General features: G+C 44.7%; 1 protein-coding gene across 5 annotated transcripts in view; it reads right to left on the bottom strand.

The window, feature by feature from the left end:
- MTCL1 (microtubule crosslinking factor 1) overlaps window positions 1-23257 on the bottom strand; it is a 194990-nt gene that overhangs the window by 48605 nt on the left and 123128 nt on the right. For 2 of the 5 annotated variants that reach the window (XM_054020424.1, XM_054020427.1), the window contains exons 6-9: window positions 23022-23177; window positions 13411-13533; window positions 10860-11090; window positions 8280-8468 (exon numbers count right to left, since the gene is read on the bottom strand). In XM_054020424.1, the coding sequence (XP_053876399.1) occupies window positions 8280-8468; window positions 10860-11090; window positions 13411-13533; window positions 23022-23177 (699 nt within the window). The remainder of the gene's footprint in view (window positions 1-8279; window positions 8469-10859; window positions 11091-13410; window positions 13534-23021; window positions 23178-23257) is intronic. The other 3 variants (XM_054020426.1, XM_054020428.1, XM_054020425.1) reach the window with 2 other exon arrangements.

Below are 23257 nucleotides of genomic sequence, written 5' to 3'. Positions count from 1 at the left end.
CTCGGTGTTCGCTCCTTGAGGCGGAGCGGTGCCGGGAGTCTCGGTCCGATGGAATCCAACCAGACAACTTGGTGGGAGTTGATGGCAACCCACGTGGACTTTGCACGGAACGGTCGCTGGGCAGAGAACGGTGTCAGGAACGTTCCCTCAACCGAGACCAGTACCGAGTTGGGGGTGACTGTGGAGATCCCAGTGATGGCTTGCCTCTGGAGCGTGGGGCTGACATCGGCGGTGCTCCTGGTACTGGCATGGACATGACATCCCGGGCCACCTGCAGGGCCTCCGTTGTGGAGGGCATCCAGACATCCGGGGAGGCCTGCTCCAAATGGGCCAAGCTACTCCGCTCGACTTGAGTCGGAGGCCTAGAGGCCGGTGGGGGATCGAGGACTGCAACATGGGTCTAGTCTCTGCCCCGGGTTTACTCCAGTGCTGCCGTGAAGAAGGCCTCTTCCTAGCCTTCCTGGCGTGCCCCATGGACGGGGAGCGGTGCCTACTAGTCGATCGTGCCGAAGGGTCGCTGCGCACAGACACCGCGGGATCACATGGAGCCAACTTGGAGCGGTGCACCCGAGCCGGGGTCAGCGCCGACTCCATCAGAATAGCCTGGAGCCTAATGTCCCTTTCTTTCTTGGTCCAAGGCATAAACGATTTGCAGATCTTGCAGCGATCGCTGAGATGGGTTTCCCTCAAACAGCGTAAACAGTCCGCGTGCTGATCATTCACTGGCATAGGTCACCTACAAGTGTCGCACGACTTAAAACCCAGGGCCCGGGGCATGCCCCGGCCCAGGCGTTCTAGTTAAACTAAACTAGACTAATCAACTAACTAACTACAGGTACCACACACTGAACAAACAAGCAGTTCTGGGGACGAGCTACAGCAAAGCTGGAGCAGAGCAGTTCCGAAGCACCTTCACTGGCAGCAAGAAGGAACTGAGAGTGGGGGGAGTGTGCAGCGCCCCTTATACTGCGCCATGGAGGCGTCACTCCAGGGGTCGCTAGGGGTGCTCCACTATGGGTACTGCTAAGGGAAAAACTTCTGGCACCAGTGCATGTGGCAAGCACGCACACCTATTGTGGAATACACATGAGCAATCACTCGAAGAAGAAATGCATGTTCAGGGAGGTTTGCAGGCTAACTTCTTTGAGGGAGATGTTGAAGAAATCAACCACTAATGAGCTATGTGCTCCTCGGTGGCTTTTAGCAGCTATGAGTGGCCAAGGTCTATTTCAAATATTGCGCCCAGACATCTGTCAGAGCTTCCACGGAACTCACTTTTGGTACTGGGATTCCATTAGGGAAAGTGGGGTGACACCTTCTTTGCTCCAATTTTGTTATCACTAATAAATATGTATTAATGAAGTATTTTTAAAATCTGGAATAATTTATAAACTGAGGTTTACACTGGAAATTCTGTAATGTGTATAGAGTCAGGGCCAGATCCTGCAATCTCATGGAATTCAGTGGGGGTTCGACGTATAGAGGGCATGCAGTGTCGTGCCCTACTTTTGCAGCAAAATTGACATTTTGAGCCAAACATATAATAGTGTATCTGAGAGCAGAATATGGCTCTTACAGAGCCCTAAATTGGCTCCAGGATCAGAATTAACCTGCAACAAGGTTTCTCTTTTTCGTATTAGAGAGTGATATGACCCTTTCTTGCCACTAATAATTAGCTGGAAGCCCAATAGCAGTAAACCATTTTAACTCTCAATGTATCTGTCAAATACAGGGTGCTTGGAAATTGAGGAGTGTGGTATATGCCATACAGTATAATATACAATGAAATCCAGTATAGCTCTTGAAATAACTAATATTTAGCAAACTTACTATTCTTGCAGTAGTCACACAATACGTATTTCCTGGTTAGAAGGTAGAAAACTTGTTTTGCCCTCACAAATCCACCGGAGCCCCATGCAGTATTCATTAGAAATATCTGCTTCTATCAGCAGGGGTACTGAGACATGATTTGTTACTATGAGTCATTTCCTTAAGTGAGATTGCTGGAAATGCTGAATTAGAAGAGCACGTAACACTTACAAAAATGAATTATATGCATGCTACTTACCACTGTTGCCAATTTAATTGACATTAATCTCAGAGCAATGATTCTTTCAGAGAGGACATATTTTATTCATATATTCTTGATTGGTGAGATTGCTGTCTAAGGCTGTACTTGAAAAGCTAATATATGGCTGAGGCTTATTGAGATGGTACTAGTTTATATTTATTTTACTCATTCGTAGACTAATTTAGTCTACAAGATGAATGCAATTATATGATATGTTTATAAGCATCTCTTCAGTGCCCTGCGCCTCAGCCTCATTCTCGGGAGGAGACCATGGTGATATATAAGGGACTGGTGAGCTACATTTAGGGTGACCAGACAGCAAGTGTGAAAAATCGGGACGGGGTGGGGGGGTAATAGGAGCCTATATAAGAAAAAGACCCCAAAATCAGGACTGTCCTTATAAAATCGGGACATCTGGTCACCCTTGCTACATTCCCAGAAAGGGCAGCTTCTGACCTCCAACAAGATTATTAATACTAAACCCTTCCTAAGTCAGACATGTGAGTGCCAGACTAACCAAATTAATAAAATCTTGGTAGCGCATTTTACATGATAACATGTACTGGACAAAGGCTTTGGGTACCTTTCACTACATTGTAGCTAGAGAATGGAGTTCTCAGTTACTGAAGGTCAAAAAGCAAAGGCAAAATGCACCCCCGTTGTTCACAGGCTGTAAGAACAGTATGCAGCTCTCTATAGACCATACTTTTGTGGTTTCATCTGTGTCACGCGTGCACAGACACACACACACACTAAGCCTTGAACCTAAGAAGTAGGTGCAAGAGTCCTGTAAACTCCCTAGAAACAATCCTAGTCTTACTACAGGATGGAGACAAACTGTTTCCTAGAATGGATCTATTAGATCACACAGCAATCACAAATACTGTATTAATAGTGTAGGTCCAGATCATGTCCTGTGGATCCTCACATAGGGGGCCCCTCTGAGAGTCGATGCCCTTCAATGTGAATGGAAAGCATGTCCCCACAGCACCATGGCCCCTCCTCTCCAGACTCCATGGAGAACTTGGACTGTCTGCACATCTGGGAGGGTAGAGGGAGAAGACTAGGGAATGCAGATACACATACTATTCCCTAAACCCCGTGGAGATTCCAGTGGGAAGTTAATACAGCCTGAGACAGTATTCATTTTCTTGCAGGCTCCCTCTACGCCGTGGTTTCCCCCAGTCCTAAGTATGTCGTGTAGTGGGGCAGCTGTCCCAGTCTGGCATGGAAGGGATTAAAGCAAGCCAGAGAGGCTGTGCAGGGCCCCAGCCAATCCTGGAAGGGCTTATTGGGAGCCATTCAAGTGGAGGCTGCAGGGCAGAGAGGAGTGGAGTCTCTCCCTGGAGGGCAAAGGGAGAAGAACTGGCTCCTAGAGAGAGAAGCACCTAAGACAGAGCAGGGCTGGGCAGGGTCAGCAGAGGCTGGGGGAGCTCTAGGCTGATGACTGTAGGGTTACCATACGTCCGGATTTTCCCGGACATGTCCGGCTTTTGGGGGCTCAAATCCCTGTCCGGGGGGAAATCCCCAAAAGCCGGGCATGTCCGGGAAAATCGGGAGGCTCGGCCGGGGCCTCTTTGTCCGGGGCCGGGGGCATGGTGCCGGGCCAGGCTGGGCGCGGGGCCGGGGTCCGGGCCGGGAGCGCGGTGCTGGTCCGGGCCCGCGGGGCCGGGAGCCGGGCCGGGGTGGGTGCGCCGGGCCCGCGGGGCCGGGAGCCGGGCCGGGGTGCCGGGCCGGGAGCCGGGGGCGCGGTGCCGGTCCAGGCCCGCGGGGCCGGGTCGGGGAGCCGGGCCGGGCCCGCGGGGCCGGGAGCCGGGTCGGGGTCGGGGCGCCGGGCCCGGGAGCCGGGTCGGGGTCGGGGCGCCGGGCCCGTGGGGCTGGGAGCCGGGGGGTGCGCCGGGCCCGCGGGGCTGGGAGCTGGGGGGTGCGCCGGGCCCGCGGGGCTGGGAGCCGGGCCGGGGTCGGGGAGCCGGGCCCGCGGGGCTGGGAGCCGGGGGGTGCGCCGGGCCCGCGGGGCTGGGAGCCGGGCCGGGGTCGGGGAGCCGTGCCCGCGGGGCTGGGAGCCGGGGGGTGTGCCGGGCCCGCGGGGCTGGGAGCCGGGGGGTGCGCTGGACCCACGGGGGGTGGTCGGTCGGGGCCGGCACCCCAGGGCCCGAGCCGACCCAGGCTGGAGCCGCCGGGGGGGCCAGCCTGGGCCGCGCCTCCTCCCCCCCGCCCCCCTTACCTGCTTCAGGCTTCCCGCGAATTAAATGTTCGCGGGAAGCAGGGGAGGGGGCGGAGACTTGGGGAGGGGGCGGAGTTGGGGCGTGGGCGTGGGCGGGGCTGGGGGCGGGGCCGGGTCGGGGAGCCGGGCGCCGGGTCGGGGTCGGGGCGCCGGGCCCGTGGGGCTGGGAGCCGGGGGGTGCGCCGGGCCCGCGGGGCTGGGAGCCGGGCCGGGGTCGGGGAGCCGGGCCCGCGGGGCTGGGAGCCGGGGGGTGTGCCGGGCCCGCGGGGCTGGGAGCCGGGCCGGAGTCGGGGAGCCGGGCCCGCGGGGCTGGGAGCCAGGGGGTGCGCTGGACCCACGGGGGGTGGTCGGTCGGGGCCGGCACCCCAGGGCCCGAGCCGACCCAGGCTGGAGCCGCCGGGGGAGCCAGCCTGGGCCGCGCCTCCTCCCCCCCGCCCCCCTTACCTGCTTCAGGCTTCCCGCGAATTAAATGTTCGCGGGAAGCAGGGGAGGGGGCGGAGACTTGGGGAGGGGGCGGAGTTGGGGCGTGGGCGTGGGCGGGGCTGGGGGCGGGGCCAGGGCCCCGGGGAGTGTCCTCCATTTGGAGTCACAAAATATGGTAACCCTAGACGACTGCCAGCCTGGAGCCCTGACACAAAGGGGCAGAGAAGGTGCTGGGGCTACCGGGAAGTGGCCCAAGGAAGCAGGCAGGCGAGGAGAGTTGGAGGAGGGCAGTAAGTGGCTGCCGCTAGACCAGGGATGGGCAAACTATGGCTTGGAGGCCGCATCCGGCCCATCAGACATTTAAATCTGGCCCTTGAGCTCCCGCCGGGGAGCGGGGTCGGGCCCGTGGCTCTGTGTGGCTCCCGGAAGCAGCAGCATGACCCCGTACAGCTCCTACACATAGGGGCAGGCAGGGGGCTCCGTACACTCAGGGCCGGCTCCAGCGTTTTTGCCACCCCAAGCAGCGATCAGCAGCACTTCGGCGGCAGCTCTACCACCACCACTTCATTCTTCGGCAGCAATTCAGCGGCAAGTCCTTCCCTCCGAGAGGGACTGAGGGACCCGCTGCCGAATTGCCGCCAAAGATCTGAAAGTGCCACCCCTTTCCGTTGGCCGCCCCAAGTACCTGCTTGCTGCGCTGGTGCCTGGAGCCGGCCCTGCGTAAACTGCTTCTGCCCCAAGCACCACCCCTGCAGCTCCCATTGGCTGGGAACTGCAGCCAATGGGAGTTGCAGGAGCAGCACCTGGGGATGGGGCAGCGCAGAACCTCCTGAGAATTTCAAAGAATTCTCCATGTAGGAACCGGAGGGGGGACATGCCACTGCTTCCGGGAGCTGCTTGACGTAAGCGCTGCCTGGAGCATGCACTCCTGACCCCCTCCTGTGCCCCAACCTTCTGCCCCAGCCCTGATCCCCCTCCTGCCCTCCGAACCCCTCAGTCCCAATCCAGAGCACCCTCCTACACCCCCAGCCCCATCCCAGAGCCTGCACCCCCAGCCAGAGCCCTAACCCCGTACCCCGCACCCCAGCCTCTTGTCCCACCCAGAGCCCCCCTCCTGCACCCTGAACTCCTCATTTCTGGCCCCACTCCAGAGTCTGCACCCCCAGCCGGAGCCCTCACCCTCCTCTCATACCCCAACCTCCAATTTTGTGAGCATTCGTGGCCTGCCATACAATTTCCATACCCAGATGTGGTCCTCGGGCCAAAAAGTTTGCCCAACCCTGTGTTAGAGGGTCCCTGGGTCAGGGGCCAGAGTAGCAGGTGGAGAGGCCGGGACACCCTCCTCTTCCCCCCCACTTCCCAGTGATGAGAGTGGCTAAGCCAGACTGCAGTTTGCCCTTGGAGGAAGGGGCCCAAAACTCCCCACCTTCCACTCCAAGGGCAAGGCTCATTTCTTTGACCTTGACTTCTCTAACAAATACATTGCAACAGATCATATGAACAAAACAAGCCACACCCTACTAAAGCAAGACACTCCATTCCACATCACTTCTTTTTTTGGGGAGAGGATGAGAGAACAAACAACGTGTGACAGTTGTGTAGTCACAAGGCTTAGTACACTACTGGAAGGGGCTCAGATATTTTGCTGATTACCACAGTATAAAAACCTATATAGGATAGAATAGAATCTAGGACCAACTTCTATTTGCAATTACTTAATATAAATCTGAAGAAATCAGAATTTACACTGGTGTCATACAGGACAGTTGGGTTCTCAATGGACAGGATGACTGGTATGCAGCAAATGAAGGCAGGAATATGAAGTGAATTAGGCAGGGGTATGGTCACTGCTCAGTGATCACAAAAATAAATGTTGAATAGCTGTCTAATTTACCACACACTTTCCAAACTGAACACTGAATGAAGCATGAGTCCTGTGGAAAAATAGTATGTGATCACGTAACTATAGACAAAATTCATCATAATTAAGGCTAAGAGTTTGTCACGGATATTTTTAGTAAAAGTCACGGACAGGTCATGGGCATAACAGAAAAATTCACGGAAACTGTGACCTGTCCCTAACTTTTACTAAAAATATCCCTGACAAAATGGGGATCTGTGGATCCCCATCCTACCTCAAGTGGGGCTGCTGCAGAGACTAGGAGCTGCCTGGAGCAGCTGGAGGCTGCGGGGTACCCCAGTCGCCTGCAGCTCCGGGCGTCCCCCCTGCCTGTGGGGGCTGGGAGCTCAGGGGGTTCCCCGCCAACTCCGGGGGCCAGGAGCTTGAGTTCCTCTGCAGCAGCCCGGAGCTGCCCGCCAGCCCTGGCAGCCCAGACTGGCCAGGACCTTGGGGGTTCCCTGCCATCTCTGGCAGCTCGGAGCTCGGGGTTCCTGAGCTGCCCCGGTGGCAGGGAACTGGGGGTTCCCCACTGCTGCCCACTAGGAGCTGGGGGGGTTCCCCGTTGTCCTGGGCAGCTGGGAGCTTGGGGTTCCCCTGCTGCGCCATTCTCAGCAGCAGGGAGCTGGGAGGTTCCCCCGCCGCCGCCAGCAGCAGCAGAAAGCTGGGGGTACCCCCACCGCCCACGGCATCTGGGAGCTCCGGGGGCCACCAGAGGTGGCGAGGGTACCCCACAGCTTTCTGCCCCAGCGGGCGGTGGGGTACCCTGCAGCTCCTGACCACCACAGGCTGAAGTCACGGAGGCTGCTGAAAGTCACTGATTCTGTGACTTCTGAGACCTCCGTGACTAAATCGCAGTCCTAATCATAATGCACATACACAAGGGTCAGAGTTAAATTAGAGCAACATTTGTGTACAAAAGATGGAAGTTAAAAGGAATAATAACTTACTGCATTTTGTTTTACTCTGCTACTGGAACACCTGTTAATTGTTAATAGTATATTCTTTTGTATTAAGTTTTACTCTGTTTAGTAATATTCAATACTTAGCCTGAGCCATTTAAAAATATATTCCCAACTTGAACCCTAACTGCTGAGTTGATTCCATTTATTGTAGATAAATTCTTCACATTTGCCTAGTCCAACCCCAAGGCAGGCATGGCACAGGAGATCGCTGGGAGGACCGGATAGGATTTGCCTTTAGCCATTTAAAAATGATGTCACAGAACTTTGACATTACTTTTCCTTCATTTTTATGGAAGACATTAAATACATGTGCCAGATTCTTAAAATATTTAAATGAAATAAAAAGCACCCCTCCTTTCTAATGGCTAGATGGTAAAATGCTCAGGAAAGATGAGTATGTAAATTCTGCAAGCCATCAGATATTGATATATTTTTCTGGGCAAGCAGCCACAAGAGGAAATGGGATTTTTTCACTCCTAGCATCTGTCAAGAGGACAGTAGTAATCACATGACTCCCTATTAAATATAGATATAATGGATGAAACCCATTAAAGTTGCTGTGTAGCTAGGATTGAAGTTGTGTACAATTCTAGGTACTAAGATAAAATAGAACAGCAGCAAAACAAAATTGATGCGACTAAAAAAATCTAGAGCATTAATTCCCAAGGTATGATGTGTAACTCCCTTCTGGTGTGGTACCTGCTTTTGATGCTGCAATAGTTCTGCAGTCTGCAGCTGTGGTCCATGGTCAGTGCTCTCCACTGTGGAATGTTGGGAGTAATCCGTCAGTGCAAACACAAGGTCATCCTCCTCCTCATCTTGTTCTGGGTCATCTCCCTTTCTTTCAGACTGAATGCCAAATTCTGGTAGGGCATCGAGGTGTTCAATCTAAAATGGCAAGACAATGAACTCTACAGACACTGTTCCTGTATTAACTGTACAGTGACAAAAAAAATCCACTGAAGACTGGAGAAAAGGGATCTCCTTGTGTGTTGCAATTTATTAAATCATATTCTGTATGCTAGTGAGAATGTTATTAAACAACAGAAAACAGAAAAGATGTTTTGCTATTAGGTGTGGGTTTAGTTTACGCAAAAGAGTATTGCAGCATTTATAAATGGTCACTCGTCTTGAAGATTATTCATTCTGCCTAATTTGGTAGCACAAACACCTGCAGCAACTGTAGACCAGGAAATGCTGAAAGAAAAGACACCATGGACAGGAGGTACATAAATATTAGCAATACATGAAACAATTACTTAGAAGATGGTTTGGGAATTACATGAGTTTGAAGGATAATTCGTCCCTCCCCAGGAATTTTGATTAGAGAGCAGCAGATTGAGAAAATGCCTCTCTCCCAGTCATTTTATTTAATAAGGCCAAGATTTCCCAATGTGTGTAGGTGATTCTGGCTGCCTTCTTTCAGAGTGGTGCTTACTGTCTGAAAATCAAATGCTTTTTAAGGGGTCTCAAATTGGCCACCCAAAATCACTAGTTTTGAAAACCTTGGCCTAAATTATTAGGTGCTCCATGGAGGAACACCATAATGGTGATGTGAGTGCTGATGGTGATATGTTTCTGTGGGGAAAAGGAATCAATATGGATGAATCACTGCTGAATTCCCACAAGAAGTGTGTGACTTTACTGCCAGTATGAAAACATAGCACCTCTTCATCTGTATTCCTGAGGGCTTTTTGAGGAGCACACAGTACATAAACGTGAAAAAGCAACATCACTCTGTGACGTTGTGCAGTCTATATGGTTTTATAAAAACATGATAATAAGTGAATATAATGTAACTAGGATAGTTTTATAAAGATTTGATAATAACTGAATATAATGCAACTGGGATACGCTTTGTGCAAAAGGTCTCTTGTAAGGTATCATTATAAAGCTTATAATCTACTGAGTGTGATCATCCTATTCGTAGAAATGTACCACTCTTGTATCTAAAACTAGAAATATAAAATATAACTCTGAGGGCCTATTGTAATTATGTAAAGTGTGGGCCAGTAATGATGGTTTGGAATCTTGATGACTCCCATTAACAAGGACCATTGTCTGCAGATGGCTATGTTTACCTGTATATGTGTGTGCTGAAGTGGGCAATGAAGTCTTGCAGTGACATGTGATCATGTCACCTGAACTGGAATCCATCTTTAACCTGGTGCTTTTCCAGTGAGGGGGGGTGGAAACCCAGAGGGACAAAGGGTTCCCACCTTATGCAAAAGATATATAAAGGGGTGGAACAGAACAAAGGGGAGAGGAGCCATCATGAAGAATCCCCTAACTATCAACTGAGCTGCAACAAGAGCTGTACCAGGGGAAAGAATTGTGCCCAGGCCTGGAAGGTGTCCAGTCTGAGAAAAAGCTTACTGAAGCATCTCTGAGGGTGAGATTATCTATATTCAGTTTGATTAGACATAGATTTGCGCATTTTATTTTATTTTGCTTGGTGACTTACTTTGTTCTGTCTGTTACTACTTGGAACCACTTAAATCCTACTGTCTGTATTTAATAAAATCATTTTGTATTTAGTAATTTACTCAGAGTATGTATTAATACCTGGGGGAGCAAACAACTGTGCATCTCTCTCTATCAGCGTTATAGAGGGCAAACAATTTATGAATTTGCCCTGCATAAGCTTTATGCAGGGTAAAACGGATTTATTTGGGTTTAGACCCCATTGGGAGTTGGGCATCTGAGTGCTGAAGACAAGCACACTTCTGGGAGCTGTTTGCAGCTCTGGGACAAGTGATTCAGACCCTGGGTCTGTGTTGGAGCAGATGGGAGTGTCTGGCTCAGCAAGACAGGGTGCTGGAGTCCTGAGCTAGCAGGGAAAACAGGAGTAGGGGTAGTCTTTGCACATCGGGTGGCAGCTCCCAAGGGGGTTTCTGTGATCCAACCCATCACAGTGGCGAACCCATCACACACTCAAACCATGCAAACAGATTTTAATCCATTAGCCCACTTATTGCTCCATATATTTGTGCTAGCTGGGGGGTTTGTTTTAAAGATGAGAGAGCAGTAATTCAAAGATGTCATATGGGTCATCCCTCTTTACAAAACTATTTTAAAAAGGCCAGTAACTTTAACTTTAAATTCCATTTCAGTCCCTTTTAAACTCATGATTATGGAGGGCTGGTGTGGCTCCATAGTTGGTTGAGTTGAGGTTTGCATGAAAACAGGGATATCTAAATATTCATTTTGCTCATGACAGAACTAGCAACTCTACACATCCTTGCAGTTTCACTCCACTGAATAAGACGGGCCTGTTACCTCCAGTATGTCCTCTCCTTCCTCTTCTATTTGCTTGCCTTGCTGCCAGTGTTTCAGCAGCCACTTCAGTTTCACATACAGAAGGAAGGTATTCTGCTTGAAATGCCTGAGTTCTTGCTGCATCAAACTTTTCTCCTGACCCCAGGTCTTCTCCTCCAATTTATTCTGCAAAGTCAAGCTCTGCACCTCCAAATCTTTCCTCCGCAAGGTCTGCAGATGCTCCTCCTCCAGCTTTAATGGAACAACACACACAGTATCAATAGGGTGCTGCTGATGGGTGAGACAAACTGAAACCTCTAATTTTAATCAATATTAGCTACTTAATTTGGCAAGAGTTCTGACTTTTGAGGAATCAGAAGACCACAGCTTGCAGCCCTCAATTAATTAACCATATGCAAATAACCTGCTGAGGGAATGTACAGTTAATTCACTTTAAAGATGCATAACAACAATGCTGCTACATAAAACACATTTATGTCCTACATACTTTCCTTCCTCTCTTCATTGCATCTTTTCAATATGTTCCCTGCATGGCCCTGACCTTACAACTGCTTCATACAAAATTCATTTAATGACTGAATTTCCACCTACTCCTATAAAATGAGAGTATAATAATCCCTACAACACCCAAGAATTTTAATTTTTCTCCCCTCCCTGCACAGTCACTCCTTTTGTTAAGAATATATCTTCATCCCACTCTCAAGAAACAGAGTTCCTTTGTCTTTTATATTTGGTATCAAACACAAGTCTTGGCCTTTTTACATTAGCACTGAGGATTCATACTTAAAAGGGCTGTTTGAGTTGGCTCATGGTGAACTCCTACAGTTTCTGCACAAGGCTGAAGCACAGATGCACACTGTGGTTGAAGACATAAGCATACTGAGACTCGGAATAGTCTGAGTTCCAGCCCCATAAGCACCAAGAATAGCTCACAGTCTCACAGTTTGCAATTTAAACCCTATTATAATTTATTTGACACCAAACTTTGGCCAGAAAAGTCATTTTTCAATGCAACGTCTTACTGTATAAGTGAAAAGCAGGCAATGGATTGACCTGGCACCAATAAGAGTTACATAAATTACCTTTCAGCAGTCACATACTCCTACATGAATGCCAATATATTTCTGTTTTAACTGAATGTGGATGCTTACTAATGAGGAAAAGGCATTTAGAAAAGGAATGCAGAGCCATTGTTTAGAGATGCCATTTCATATTGTTTTGTTTCCTGTCATATCATAAGACTATTAAATAACTGCCTCTCTTGTTAGTTACCAATCCAGTACAAATGAAAGCCATAGTAAACTAGCCACCACAATGCCTTAAACCATACAGAATATATCCTGCAACAAACACCTCATAGCTATAGAGAACACTTGAAATTCATCTTCAGGAAAGTGGACAGAAAACCAGACCAATAATTCCTATTACCAATAAAATGAAATGAAATAAAATAAAATATGTTTCTAATTACCCCTAAAACATTCAGAATCCTATTTGCGACCTGCCATTCCATGACAAGCACTTTACTAAATAATGAACCCTTTAAAAAGTTTTTAGCCCAGAACTAAGCTAACAAAATCAGTTATCCAAAATGCACATACAACATGTTACCTCTTCTGTTAGAGGGATTTTGGAGTAAAACTGGCATATTAATAAATACTCTCAGCAACAGTAAATCCTTGTAAATCAATTCCTGATTGAATCAGGAATATTTACCCACCAAACAATTTACAGGTTCATAATTGACCTTAAAAGTAGTTTAAAACAAAAATAGATATTATGGGCCAAAAGTGTGTGTACAACTCCCAATCATGCCCATGGAGTTGCATACAGAGGGCAGACTTTAGTCCATTGCCACTTAATGTTGCCAGAAACAATACACTAAAAAGGAAACTATTGTAAGCTTCATTTTTGAATGTGTAAATGAATATAACTTGTGTTAACAGAGCTTTGTTCCTTTGAACTGAAATGGACATTTGGTTAAAAACAGCCAGGATCTATGAATCCAAGTCTTCAAAAAGGTGGGGGCAAATATAGCCAATTTCATGTTATGTACACTGAACATGAGCAATAAAAGACAGGGAAGCAAAGCACTGAAAAATAAAGATGTCCTGATTTTCATCGCCTGTATACTGGTGTAACTCCACTGACTTCAGGGAGCTAAGTGAGATCAGAATCAGGCCTACAACATCCAACTTTGCTCCTGGAGTTCAAGCAAGTGCTGTTCCACTGTCTCATACAGAGCTGAAGGGGTAAAGAAGCAGCAGCCACTTCTTCTTATATGATCACGAATATAGCAGCTCATGTGGGTTTTTTTGGCTGATTCTCTATCAAGAAGATACACAGGGACACAAAGATACAGAAATTAGGTCAATTTACATTCAACCAGCTTCTAGATTCTTGGATGAGTGAAAATAAATAAATAAAGTTGATGCTTTTGGGAGTGAATAGTAGTAACATGTAGACACAATTCCCTTGTTTTTGACAAACAATGTTTCATTGTGCAGGCTCTGGCCAAATGTCTGTACCAGTGGATGGGTTTTGCATTTACCTGAATGATCCTCTCTGTAAACTTTTCTTGCTCCTCTTGGTGAAGTCTCGTCTCCTGCTCAAGTTGAGCCTGAAGCTCCTGTATCGATACATTCTGTACAGGTAAAACATGGGAATCCCTGAGCTGATCAGTAGGACAAAGGGACATGTTTAGTGGACAGTGTGTGTTAATGGTGTAAAAAATCTGTAGGACAGACATCTTCGTGACTTACAAGTATACATACAGTTATAAGCAAAGCAGGATGTGCACATATGTAGCAATGCCTTAAATATCTGTGAGGATTTCTTATGTGGCTTCCTAATAAAATATAAAAATAGGATCTTAATGTTACATGTTGTATATTCCCTTCAGGCCTGATCCTGCAGCCCTTTTATAAGCAGTGTCATTGAAGTAACTGGAACTACTACAAGGTTACAGAATCAGACCCTGTTTATAAGCTACTTATAGTATCTGGTAGTGTATCCAATCCACTGTGATGAAAGGTATTCACTTTTAGCATCCTTGCAGAGAGATTAGCCATACCGTACCTTTAAAAAAAATCAGATAATGTGATCTCATTTATTAGATGTAATACATAATGTTCCAGGTTGAAAAGGTCCCTTTCTTCAGATATGGGACAGGCTTCTACACAAGTTACAGCTGTACCTTACTAACATTTCTACTTTGAAAAGTGACTCTAAACAAATCAAGTAGTGGAATCCCTGATTATTGTATTTCATCTTTATTCTAAATGTTAGTCTTGCAAACTCACCCTGGGATCTGACCAGACCTCTCAAATATCTCTCATTTTTAGTGATATTACTCACTCAGGGCTTGTCTACACTACCGTGCGGGGTCGATCTAAGATATGCATGTTCAGCTACATGAATAGCGTAGCTGAAGTCGACGTACTTAGATCTACTTACCGCAGTGTTTTCACTGCGGTAAGTAAGTCGACAGCTGACGCTCTCCCGTCGACTCAGCTTATGCTTCTCGTTCTGGTGGAGTACCAGAGTCGACGGGAGAGTGCTCAGCAGTCGATTTATCGCGTCTATACTAGAGACTCAATAAATCTACCCCCTCTGGATCAATCACTGTCTGCCGATCCAGCAGGTAGTGTAGACAAGCCTTCAGGCTCAAAATTACTTATGTTCCATACCAATTTGGTGTCCCCTTCAAATTTTATTAACAACAATTATTTCAGTCATGAAGCTAAGGTCACAGACATAGTTATTTACACCAAAAAAAATTAATCTCACAGCATTTACTTTCCTGCACTAATCACTTTTTGTATCTCTCATTTTGGGTCTTTGCCACACATTTAGGTCTTGGCTAATTCCCAGTTATGGATCTGACAGTCAAACTCAGTTTTCTTCTCACATGTAACAGTAACTTGATATGGAAAACTTTGCAACACAAAAAGAAACATTTTTAGTTACCTGTCAGAGCAGAAACAGGACTATTTGAGGCCTGAAAGGGTGCATTCTAACTTTTTATCAGCCAATTAAAGCTACCATACACACTCTCTCTGGGCCAACTGGTTCCTACTTTAATTGGTACTATGCTGTATAATTGACTTGTGCACGTCTGTTCTATGCCTGAAAAAGAGAGATTTTTAATAGAGCTGGAGGAATGAACTGATTTTTTCAGTTCTCTGGCAGTTGTGAAAAAAAATAGAAATAAAAATTTCAGTTTGGCTAACAATCAAAAAATTGCGAACAATTTCGGTGAATTGAAAAAATCTATTTAGGGTAAAATGGAACATGTTTTGTTTGACCCCAAACAGACTTTTTCAATCATTTTTAAAGGTCTAGATTTACAAAATGGGAGGGAGGAGGAGCAGGTAGTGATACACTCCTTGTAACTTTAGCCCAGTGGTCAAAGCATTCATCTGGGCTGAAGGAAACCCAGGTTCAAATCTCTTCTTCAGGACGATTGAGGTAGTGCCCTGACCAATCGGCTAAAAGTTATAAAAAGGGCACTATCACTATCACCATCACCACCACCACCACCACCACCTCCTTCTCCTTCAGCCATTTGGTGAATGACATGTAAGTCTTGAAACTATTAGGTGAATTCATGTCAAATTTGCAAAGAATTTGGGTTTGACCAAACCTGCATTTTTCAGCGAATAAAGTGCTGGTCTGAAAAGTTTAGCCCTGCTCTAATTTTTAAACCCTTATCCCATATACAGAAACTGACCAATGTAAAGTTATCATACCATGTCTAATTTTTCTTGTGCATTAATACTTCTACAAACATTTTCACTACATAAGCCCAAATTCTGGTGTTGGAAGTAGGTGGGAAACCACTGATTTCAATCGGAGCTGCATATATATCCAAGGGCAGATTTTCTTTTCGTTTTAAACTCAGGAGCTGGTTATATAATCTTTAAAATTCTTTGACGACTAATCTCTTCTTGGTGTGCAGGAGTTATATCAAATCAGTTTCCCCATGCAGCAAGAGAAAGATGTTTTTCTTTAGTGATCTTTGTGTTCTTGCTATTCTAATTAGCATTCTTTTAGAACGCAATTTATGAAAATCAATGCATTAGGCCAGTTCATGTGCAATTTCAGAAAAGCATGTTGCCTGCTTCATTAATTTGAGATTATCCAAAGCCATGTGATGTCTTAGCAGCAATTTTATCTGGTGAAAACAACTATTCTACAGGTAATTCTTTATTGCCAATAATAATCATTAACAAACCCCTCCCATATGGTTAGGAAATGGCAATAACAGGATTTATCTACAAAAGTAATTATTTCAAAATACATTTGATTTTTATATCACTCTCTCTACAGTGATGTCATATTTAGGGAGTTAGAAAGATACTGTTTGTCTTGCAGTTAATGAAATTGGAAGCTGAAAATCCTTACATTTGTATTTTCTTTGTCTTTTTCCCAACATGACTTTACTTATTTGATATATCAATAAAAATGGCAACTTGCTAGGAGTCGATGCTTTGTTCGTCACTAGTGTTAATGGGAGTTACATAGCTACATACACATCAAGAGTAGACCATGCCCGCAAAATGGGACAAGAAAAAAACCCCCAATCTCTTATGCCATTTATCGATAAGATGGCAGCATGAGTGGGAACCTTGAGAGTATGAAATATGTTATAATAGTTGGAACTACTGGTGAAAGACTGAATGCACTGTCAGAGGTGATGTAGTTTTATAAGCACTTTTAAAAGTTTAAATCTTTTCTCCTGCAATTAGCCTGCTTCTGCCTTATTATGGAGGATGAATTTTTAAAGCAATAAATTGCATGTGCTCTAATGTAATTTAGTAGACACATGAAGAATTGCACAGCTTTTCATCACTTTGAAACTCAAAGTTTCTTCATATTTTTTATGTATGTTATAAACATTGGGCTTAGTTCTGATAAGTGGCAAGAACTCAGATTAACTTCAGTGGGGAATGGGGCTGCTCAGCCCGGTGATTGTACTTTGAATAATGAATATGAAAATATTTATCTTTTCTGTCTATGTATGCAATTTTAGATGCATGGTACAGTGTCTGCAATTCTGCATGCTCATCTTTGCAAATCAGGCCCCTGATAGAACTACAGTATCGTGGTACACCTCTACCCCGATATAATGCGACCTGATATAACACGAATTCAGATATAACGCGGTAAAGCAGCGCTCCAGGGGGAGGAGGGCGGGACTGCGCACTCCAGCGGATCAAAGCAAGTTCGATATAATGCGGTTTCACCTATAAGGCGGTAAGATTTTTTGGCTCCTGAGGACAGCATTATATCAGAGTAGAGGTGTATTTATAGATGTCATCTGCATAACTGTTGTGGATTTGTTTTTGCAAGCAGCATTGCTACAGCACTGGGAGACAATTATAGACATAAGATTTTCTGTTAACTTCCATTATCTCTCCCTCTTATTAATGCATTTGCTACAACTGGGACAGAAACCACTAGGCACAAATTCCATTTACCATGGTGTCCCAGATAAGACATCCACTGAATAACACTAACTTTATATATGTCAGGACACAAACTCACTAAAATAAAAACACACAAACACAACACAACATGAACTACAATCTAGCGTTACTCCACCACAGCACCACTGGACAGCACACTACATTTGCACCTTGACAATAATTTAAAATTTTCAGTGAACCCAAATTACATTTTCCAAAGTGCTCCAGTTCTTGTCGCCTTTGCAGGCCAGTTCCAAAGCTCTGCTGCTGAGACACTGAACACCCCTCTCACCTGTTTTCACTCCAGAAGACGCTAATCCATACTTATTCTCTTACCACAAGCGCACATTTAAACAAATATCATCCACACAGCCAGGGTTTTGTCTAAATATTATTCGTTGCACTAAAATCTCTTTGCTCCCCCCTCAAAGGCCTGCCTCTTGTCAGCTCCAGTCTATTATTCTTGTGATAGAGCCCTATGGTTCTGTGATGACTTGCTTTACACATTTATCACACTTCGCAAAAGCAAGAAGTTTGCAGAAATTGGTATCTGATAAGCCATCCCAAGACCATCCACCTAAACCCTTTTTGCTGGACCACAATCAAAACCAACCTGACTAAAATTAAAACATCTGATTGTTCCCCCCCTTTGTTGAATCTGTTTTTGAAGGCTTTTTAAACATATCCAATTTGATTCTTTTGAATTAGAAACCAGCCTACATTCAAGAATTATGAGTATCACATTTCATAGACTACTTGTTTTAGTCATTTTTCAATTCAGAGGCAGCAAAATGAGGATTGTAGATGTGGATGGCTTTCCCCTTCTTCCTCTGAGGAAGCTAAACAATAAACATTTCATATGTGTATTATGTCCCTTTAGTATTTGCACCCCACAATAAATACATTCCAAAATGGCCAAATTTACATTTGAAATCTGAATGTTGCAAGTAAACAATAAGCTAAATTTCACAGCAATTTCTCATGCATTACACATTGCTTTTGCATATGATACACAAATTCTCAAAGGTTACAGCCTAAATTGCACCCCAAAAATTAGTGTGTATACCACATTAATGGTGCAAAATAGATAATTGTGCAGTTATCCACTTGTGTATTTGTTTGCACAAAGAATGCCAGATTTTATTAAAACATGTAAGCCAAAGCCTTTGAAAATCTGGACCATTATTTGGAAAGTACACAAAGTCCTCATGAGTTCACTTAGACTTTGGATATTAAGATTTACATCATAATGGGTCTTTCAGGCCATTATACTGTCAATCAGTAGTGATATTTTACATAGAACAAGAGAATACTATGTATCAAAGTGCACCATTCTTACTACCCCTAATCCTAGTGAGAAGGAATATTGTCAGTAATCTAGTACCAATTTGTCATTCTGCTTCCCACAACTTTGAAAAGTGATGGGTACGTTTTCTATTTTATGGCTTTTTGTTCAGTACACATAATATGCAATGCATGAAGACGGAATACTATATCAGTGTAAAAAGGGAATGATGTGTAAAATTTCAGCACATGGTTGGGATACATTGTAAACGTCATATTACTGAAAAGCCCTCAAATGGATTTACAAAAATTGCCTTAAAGGAATGCAAAGAGACTATCTGAAACAAACAAAAACAGGACAGTCGGCATAAAAGCTACAATTCTGTCCTGATGTGGCCAGATATCATAGCTCTCTCTGATCATACAGAAGATCCCATGTAGATACAAAGTAGGAATTAAGGATGAAGTGACACATTTTACTTGAAAATATCTATAATTGGTTGATTTAATTTCAACCCATAAATTAGTTTAATATAGCTGCTTACATTTAATATGCGGACAATAAATAGCAAAACTAGATAAAGCAATTTTCACTAGCCCATTCTAAAGTCTAAGTGTAAAACATCTTTCATTGTTACCCTTTAGTACTAGAACTTGGTGAAAACATTTTTCATGAAAAGTTACCCAAAAAGATTTTTTTAAAGGATTCTGCCTTAGTTATGGCTTTAGTGTTCACTTCTTGCAAACATGTGAGAGGCAAAAATTTCCTGTCATGTTTGGTCACAGAAAGTACGTGCAAAGAATATGAAAGTTGTCTATGTGAGTAATTACAAAATCCAAATTTAAAATTTATGCATGACTATTTGTGCCAGAAGTGCTTATGCACTCATTCAGATGAGAAACAGAAGCAATACCATGTGGTTTATTTGCCTAACCTTAGTTAAGCAATACAACTTGACTTTTAGAACATCAAGTATCAAATGCTCACAGCAAACTGTTCGTGACCAATCCAAAGATTAAAAAAAATTGAGGAAAAATTGTCTACTACATTTGAAAAAAATATGAGGAAATTGCATTCTGCTTATAGATATTCCACTAACAGAAAAAGAGATGAAATTTATCAGATGAAATATTTGTCAATTTTCACTGATCTGTATAGGTTGCCATAGCAATCTTTGATCTATGCTATGCATTTGCTTCTTAAAGTATTGTGCTACTTTCTCTAATCCCTCTGCCTCTTTTACTGATAACAATTCTTGTTTACTCACTTGATTTCCCTCTGGATTTTACAGAACCAGTTCTCCCACCCACCATAACTGAGCTCAAACCATGAGTAATGTATTGAATATTCACCTCAGTGGGCGCCGGCCTCCTCCCGACTACCAAAGCAATTCAATTACTTGTTTTCAGCAAGAAAACAAAGTCCCATTCTTAAGACAATTTCAAGAAATAATTTCCATTGGACTGTGAATCTAACCCAAGTCTTTAATATGCAAAGACATTCTAATAATACTGTTACACTAACAACAGCAGTGCAAAGACCAAACAAAGGCAGATGTTTACAGTTAGGCTACAGGGCGGTTCAGGCATAAGGCAGTCTTCATCTATTGTATTTAATCAAACAATTAGGCTCCCACAATGCTTATTTTTCAAATAGTTTATACAGGAGAAATGGGTAAATGGAAGTTGCTCATGGGAAACGTTCCCTTTAAAATTTGGCTTGGAAAAAAATGGACTTGCTTGCTTACAAAAGAATTGTTTGCATAACTGAAACATGTCTATCTCTTTGAAAGGCCATACACAGTAAGAAGAAAGCTAATCATTATCACCTACTGGAGCTGTGTGAAAATTTTCATTCCTGAAACAAAACTAGGTAGAAGTTTACTTTTTGACATTTCTGCTTTTGGACATGAATTTTCATCTCTATTCTTTACAATGACAAAAATAACTTTTTGCATTTGAAAACTATGTTTTCTGCTCATTCACCTGGCAAAAAAATAGGTGACTTAGTATTTCTGGATTTTGCAAACTCAGTCTCAAAGAAAATAAATTTAAGAAAGGAAAAGCAATTTAAAAAAATCATTTGGGGAACTTTATGCTTCATTTGGTTCTCATTTTATGTTTTCATAGACCTCAAGGCCAGAAGAGAACATTAGATTATCTAGGCTGACTTCCTGTATAACTGGTTTCATCCAGTTATCCTGTATTGAACCAATAACTATGTAGGTGCCCAGCTCCAAGGTGGAATACTGGATGATCTTCATGGCATTTCAAACCACGGGTATTCCCAATCATTTCAACATATGACAGTGTAATGTAATGTTCCCCGTAGCTTCAATAAATTGTATTTAAACAAGTGTGCTTGTCACTAATGCCTTCTTACCTCGGTCCCTTTTATGAGTGTCCCATCCACACTCGCCTCTCCAGCACAGTTGGATCTCGAGTGGATATTCTTGTACCTTCAGTTATAGCTACCTGCTTTTGTGTGCCAGGCTAAGGTCTCCTTGATGTGAAAACTACTCCCACCATCTGCTCAGCTTTTGACAGTTTACTTTAGGTAACATCTCATTTTGGTAGATGGCAAATCGTTTGTGCCAAAATTACCCAAGTCATGTAGCTTGATAAATATAGGGTTTATAATCACAAAGAGAAGGTTAAAATCAGGCAGCAGGGAACTACTAATGGTAAGAGTGTTTAAACAGAAAGATTTTAAACATTAACTCAAATCATTTTCTGATCCATACTTGCTGAAATTCTCACTAGGAATTGTTCCAGATATGTATTGAATGAAAGGACTCAACTCCCTCATCTTCCAGTTTTCCACATCTAAGGAGAAAGTTTGACTCCCAACCACTGACTTACTGTTATTTATGTTTTAGCAGATATCTGTTTTGAAGTTTACCTTTGATGGGTAAAGAGAGAGAGGCAGTAAATTAAATACTACTTATGCTACTCCCATCAACTGCTGGCAAGAAGGTAAAAAAAAAGGTTACCTGTGCTCAGTGAAGGAGAGCCACTCTGCCTTTGAAATTCAGGATGGAATTGATCTGTTTGGCCACCAGCCGGTGAGGAGCATGCCTCCCCTCCCCAGCTCTGCCTCTGATCTCTAGTGCCTATTGTCTGTTCATCACAATTACCAGCTCTCACAGCCAGCATCTTCCTTCTTCCAGATTGAATTATCTGCTTCTTGTATATTTTAAGGTCTTTATCTACATGGAGCTTCAGAATTAAAGAACCATGTTTAAACTCAGCTCCCTTTAACGACTTCTTATTTCCATTTAAACCAGTTTCTAGGTTTGGCAGGCCAGTGTGAATGGGGCTAATCTGTAGAACAATGTTTAAATGCCACTTGCTAGTTTAGGTAAGGAGATTGACCAGACAGTACAAAAAAAGCAGAAACCATGTTGTAGCCCAGTGGTTCTCAATCAGGAGTCCGGGACCCCCTGAGGGGCCACAAGCAGGTTTCGGGGGTCTGTCAAGCAGGGTCAGCATCAGACCCATGGGGGCCCAGGGCAGAAAGCCGAAGCCCCACCGCATGGGGCTGAAGCGTGAGGCCCTGAGCCCCACCACCTGGGGCTGAAGCCAAAGCCTGAGCAGCTTAGCTTCATGGGGCTCCCACTGGCAGGGGCCCCAGGCAATTTCCCTGTTTGCTACCCCCTAAAGCTGGCCCTGGCTTTTATATGCAGAAAATCAGTTACTGTGGCACAGGTGGGCCGTGGAGTTTTTATAGCATGTTGGGGGGTCCTCAGAAAAAAAAAGGTTGAGAACCCCTGCTGTAGCCAATCTGTGTTTATACCAAATCAGTTTAAGCTACATTTTAACCTGGTACAGCAAAGCATGCCTTGAGCCTCTGAGTGGGGGAGATTTTAAAATAAAAACGTGTTAGCTTTTATATTTGACAAATATAGAAGTATGTCAGACCGACAGCATCTGATAATTCTGTTTAAATAATTTTTTTGAGACTGTATGCTATCCTGCTGCCTGTTAGGAATTACAGTGCTGTGCACTATATAGCCCCATCCCGAGCATCACTAGCCTTCAAAACATTTAAAATCCAAGATGAAACCTGGGGGCACGGAAGCACAAGCACACCATCTCCCTCAAGGGCACAAAGTCCCTTCCAGAGAGCATATTGTATTTTATTTTATTTGAGCCTTGAGCCAAATGTTATTCTTCCATCAGGCAAAGCTACTGGGAGCAGTGTGATAAGCCCCAAAACAAGAGTGCATTTGCTTTTGTGAAATTTATGAATATTTAAATATGTTTGCTGAAAACGTCACAGCAAAGTTGCAGTGTTTCACCTAGCTTGTTCACCCTCCCTTCCCCGCCCCCTCCACTTCTGTGGCTGAAACTTATATCCCCTCCAAGGCAGCAGGAGGCAGTTAGTAGAATGGGCTGCTGTGCTGACCTCTAGACTGAAACAGCCCTTGTCGCCTGGCCTGTAGAGTTTAATGTCTCCATCAGCTCTGCGGTGTGGCTCGGTGGTGGCTCGGTGGTGGTGAATCTCTTGCTCCTCTCCACGATCTTGGCTGAGCTGCCACTCCATCTGATCCCTCAGTTTGGACTGTTAGGTGCATGGGCGGTTTATAACAAAAACAAAGGACAGGAGGGAATAAAGAAAACAAAAATGGGTAAGGTAGACAA

The sequence above is a fragment of the Malaclemys terrapin genome, chromosome 2, assembly GCF_027887155.1.
Source record: "Malaclemys terrapin pileata isolate rMalTer1 chromosome 2, rMalTer1.hap1, whole genome shotgun sequence".
NCBI classification, from domain to species: domain Eukaryota; kingdom Metazoa; phylum Chordata; order Testudines; family Emydidae; genus Malaclemys; species Malaclemys terrapin.
The sequence above is the reverse complement of the archived record's forward strand: the minus strand, read 5'-3'. Positions and strand labels throughout refer to the sequence as shown.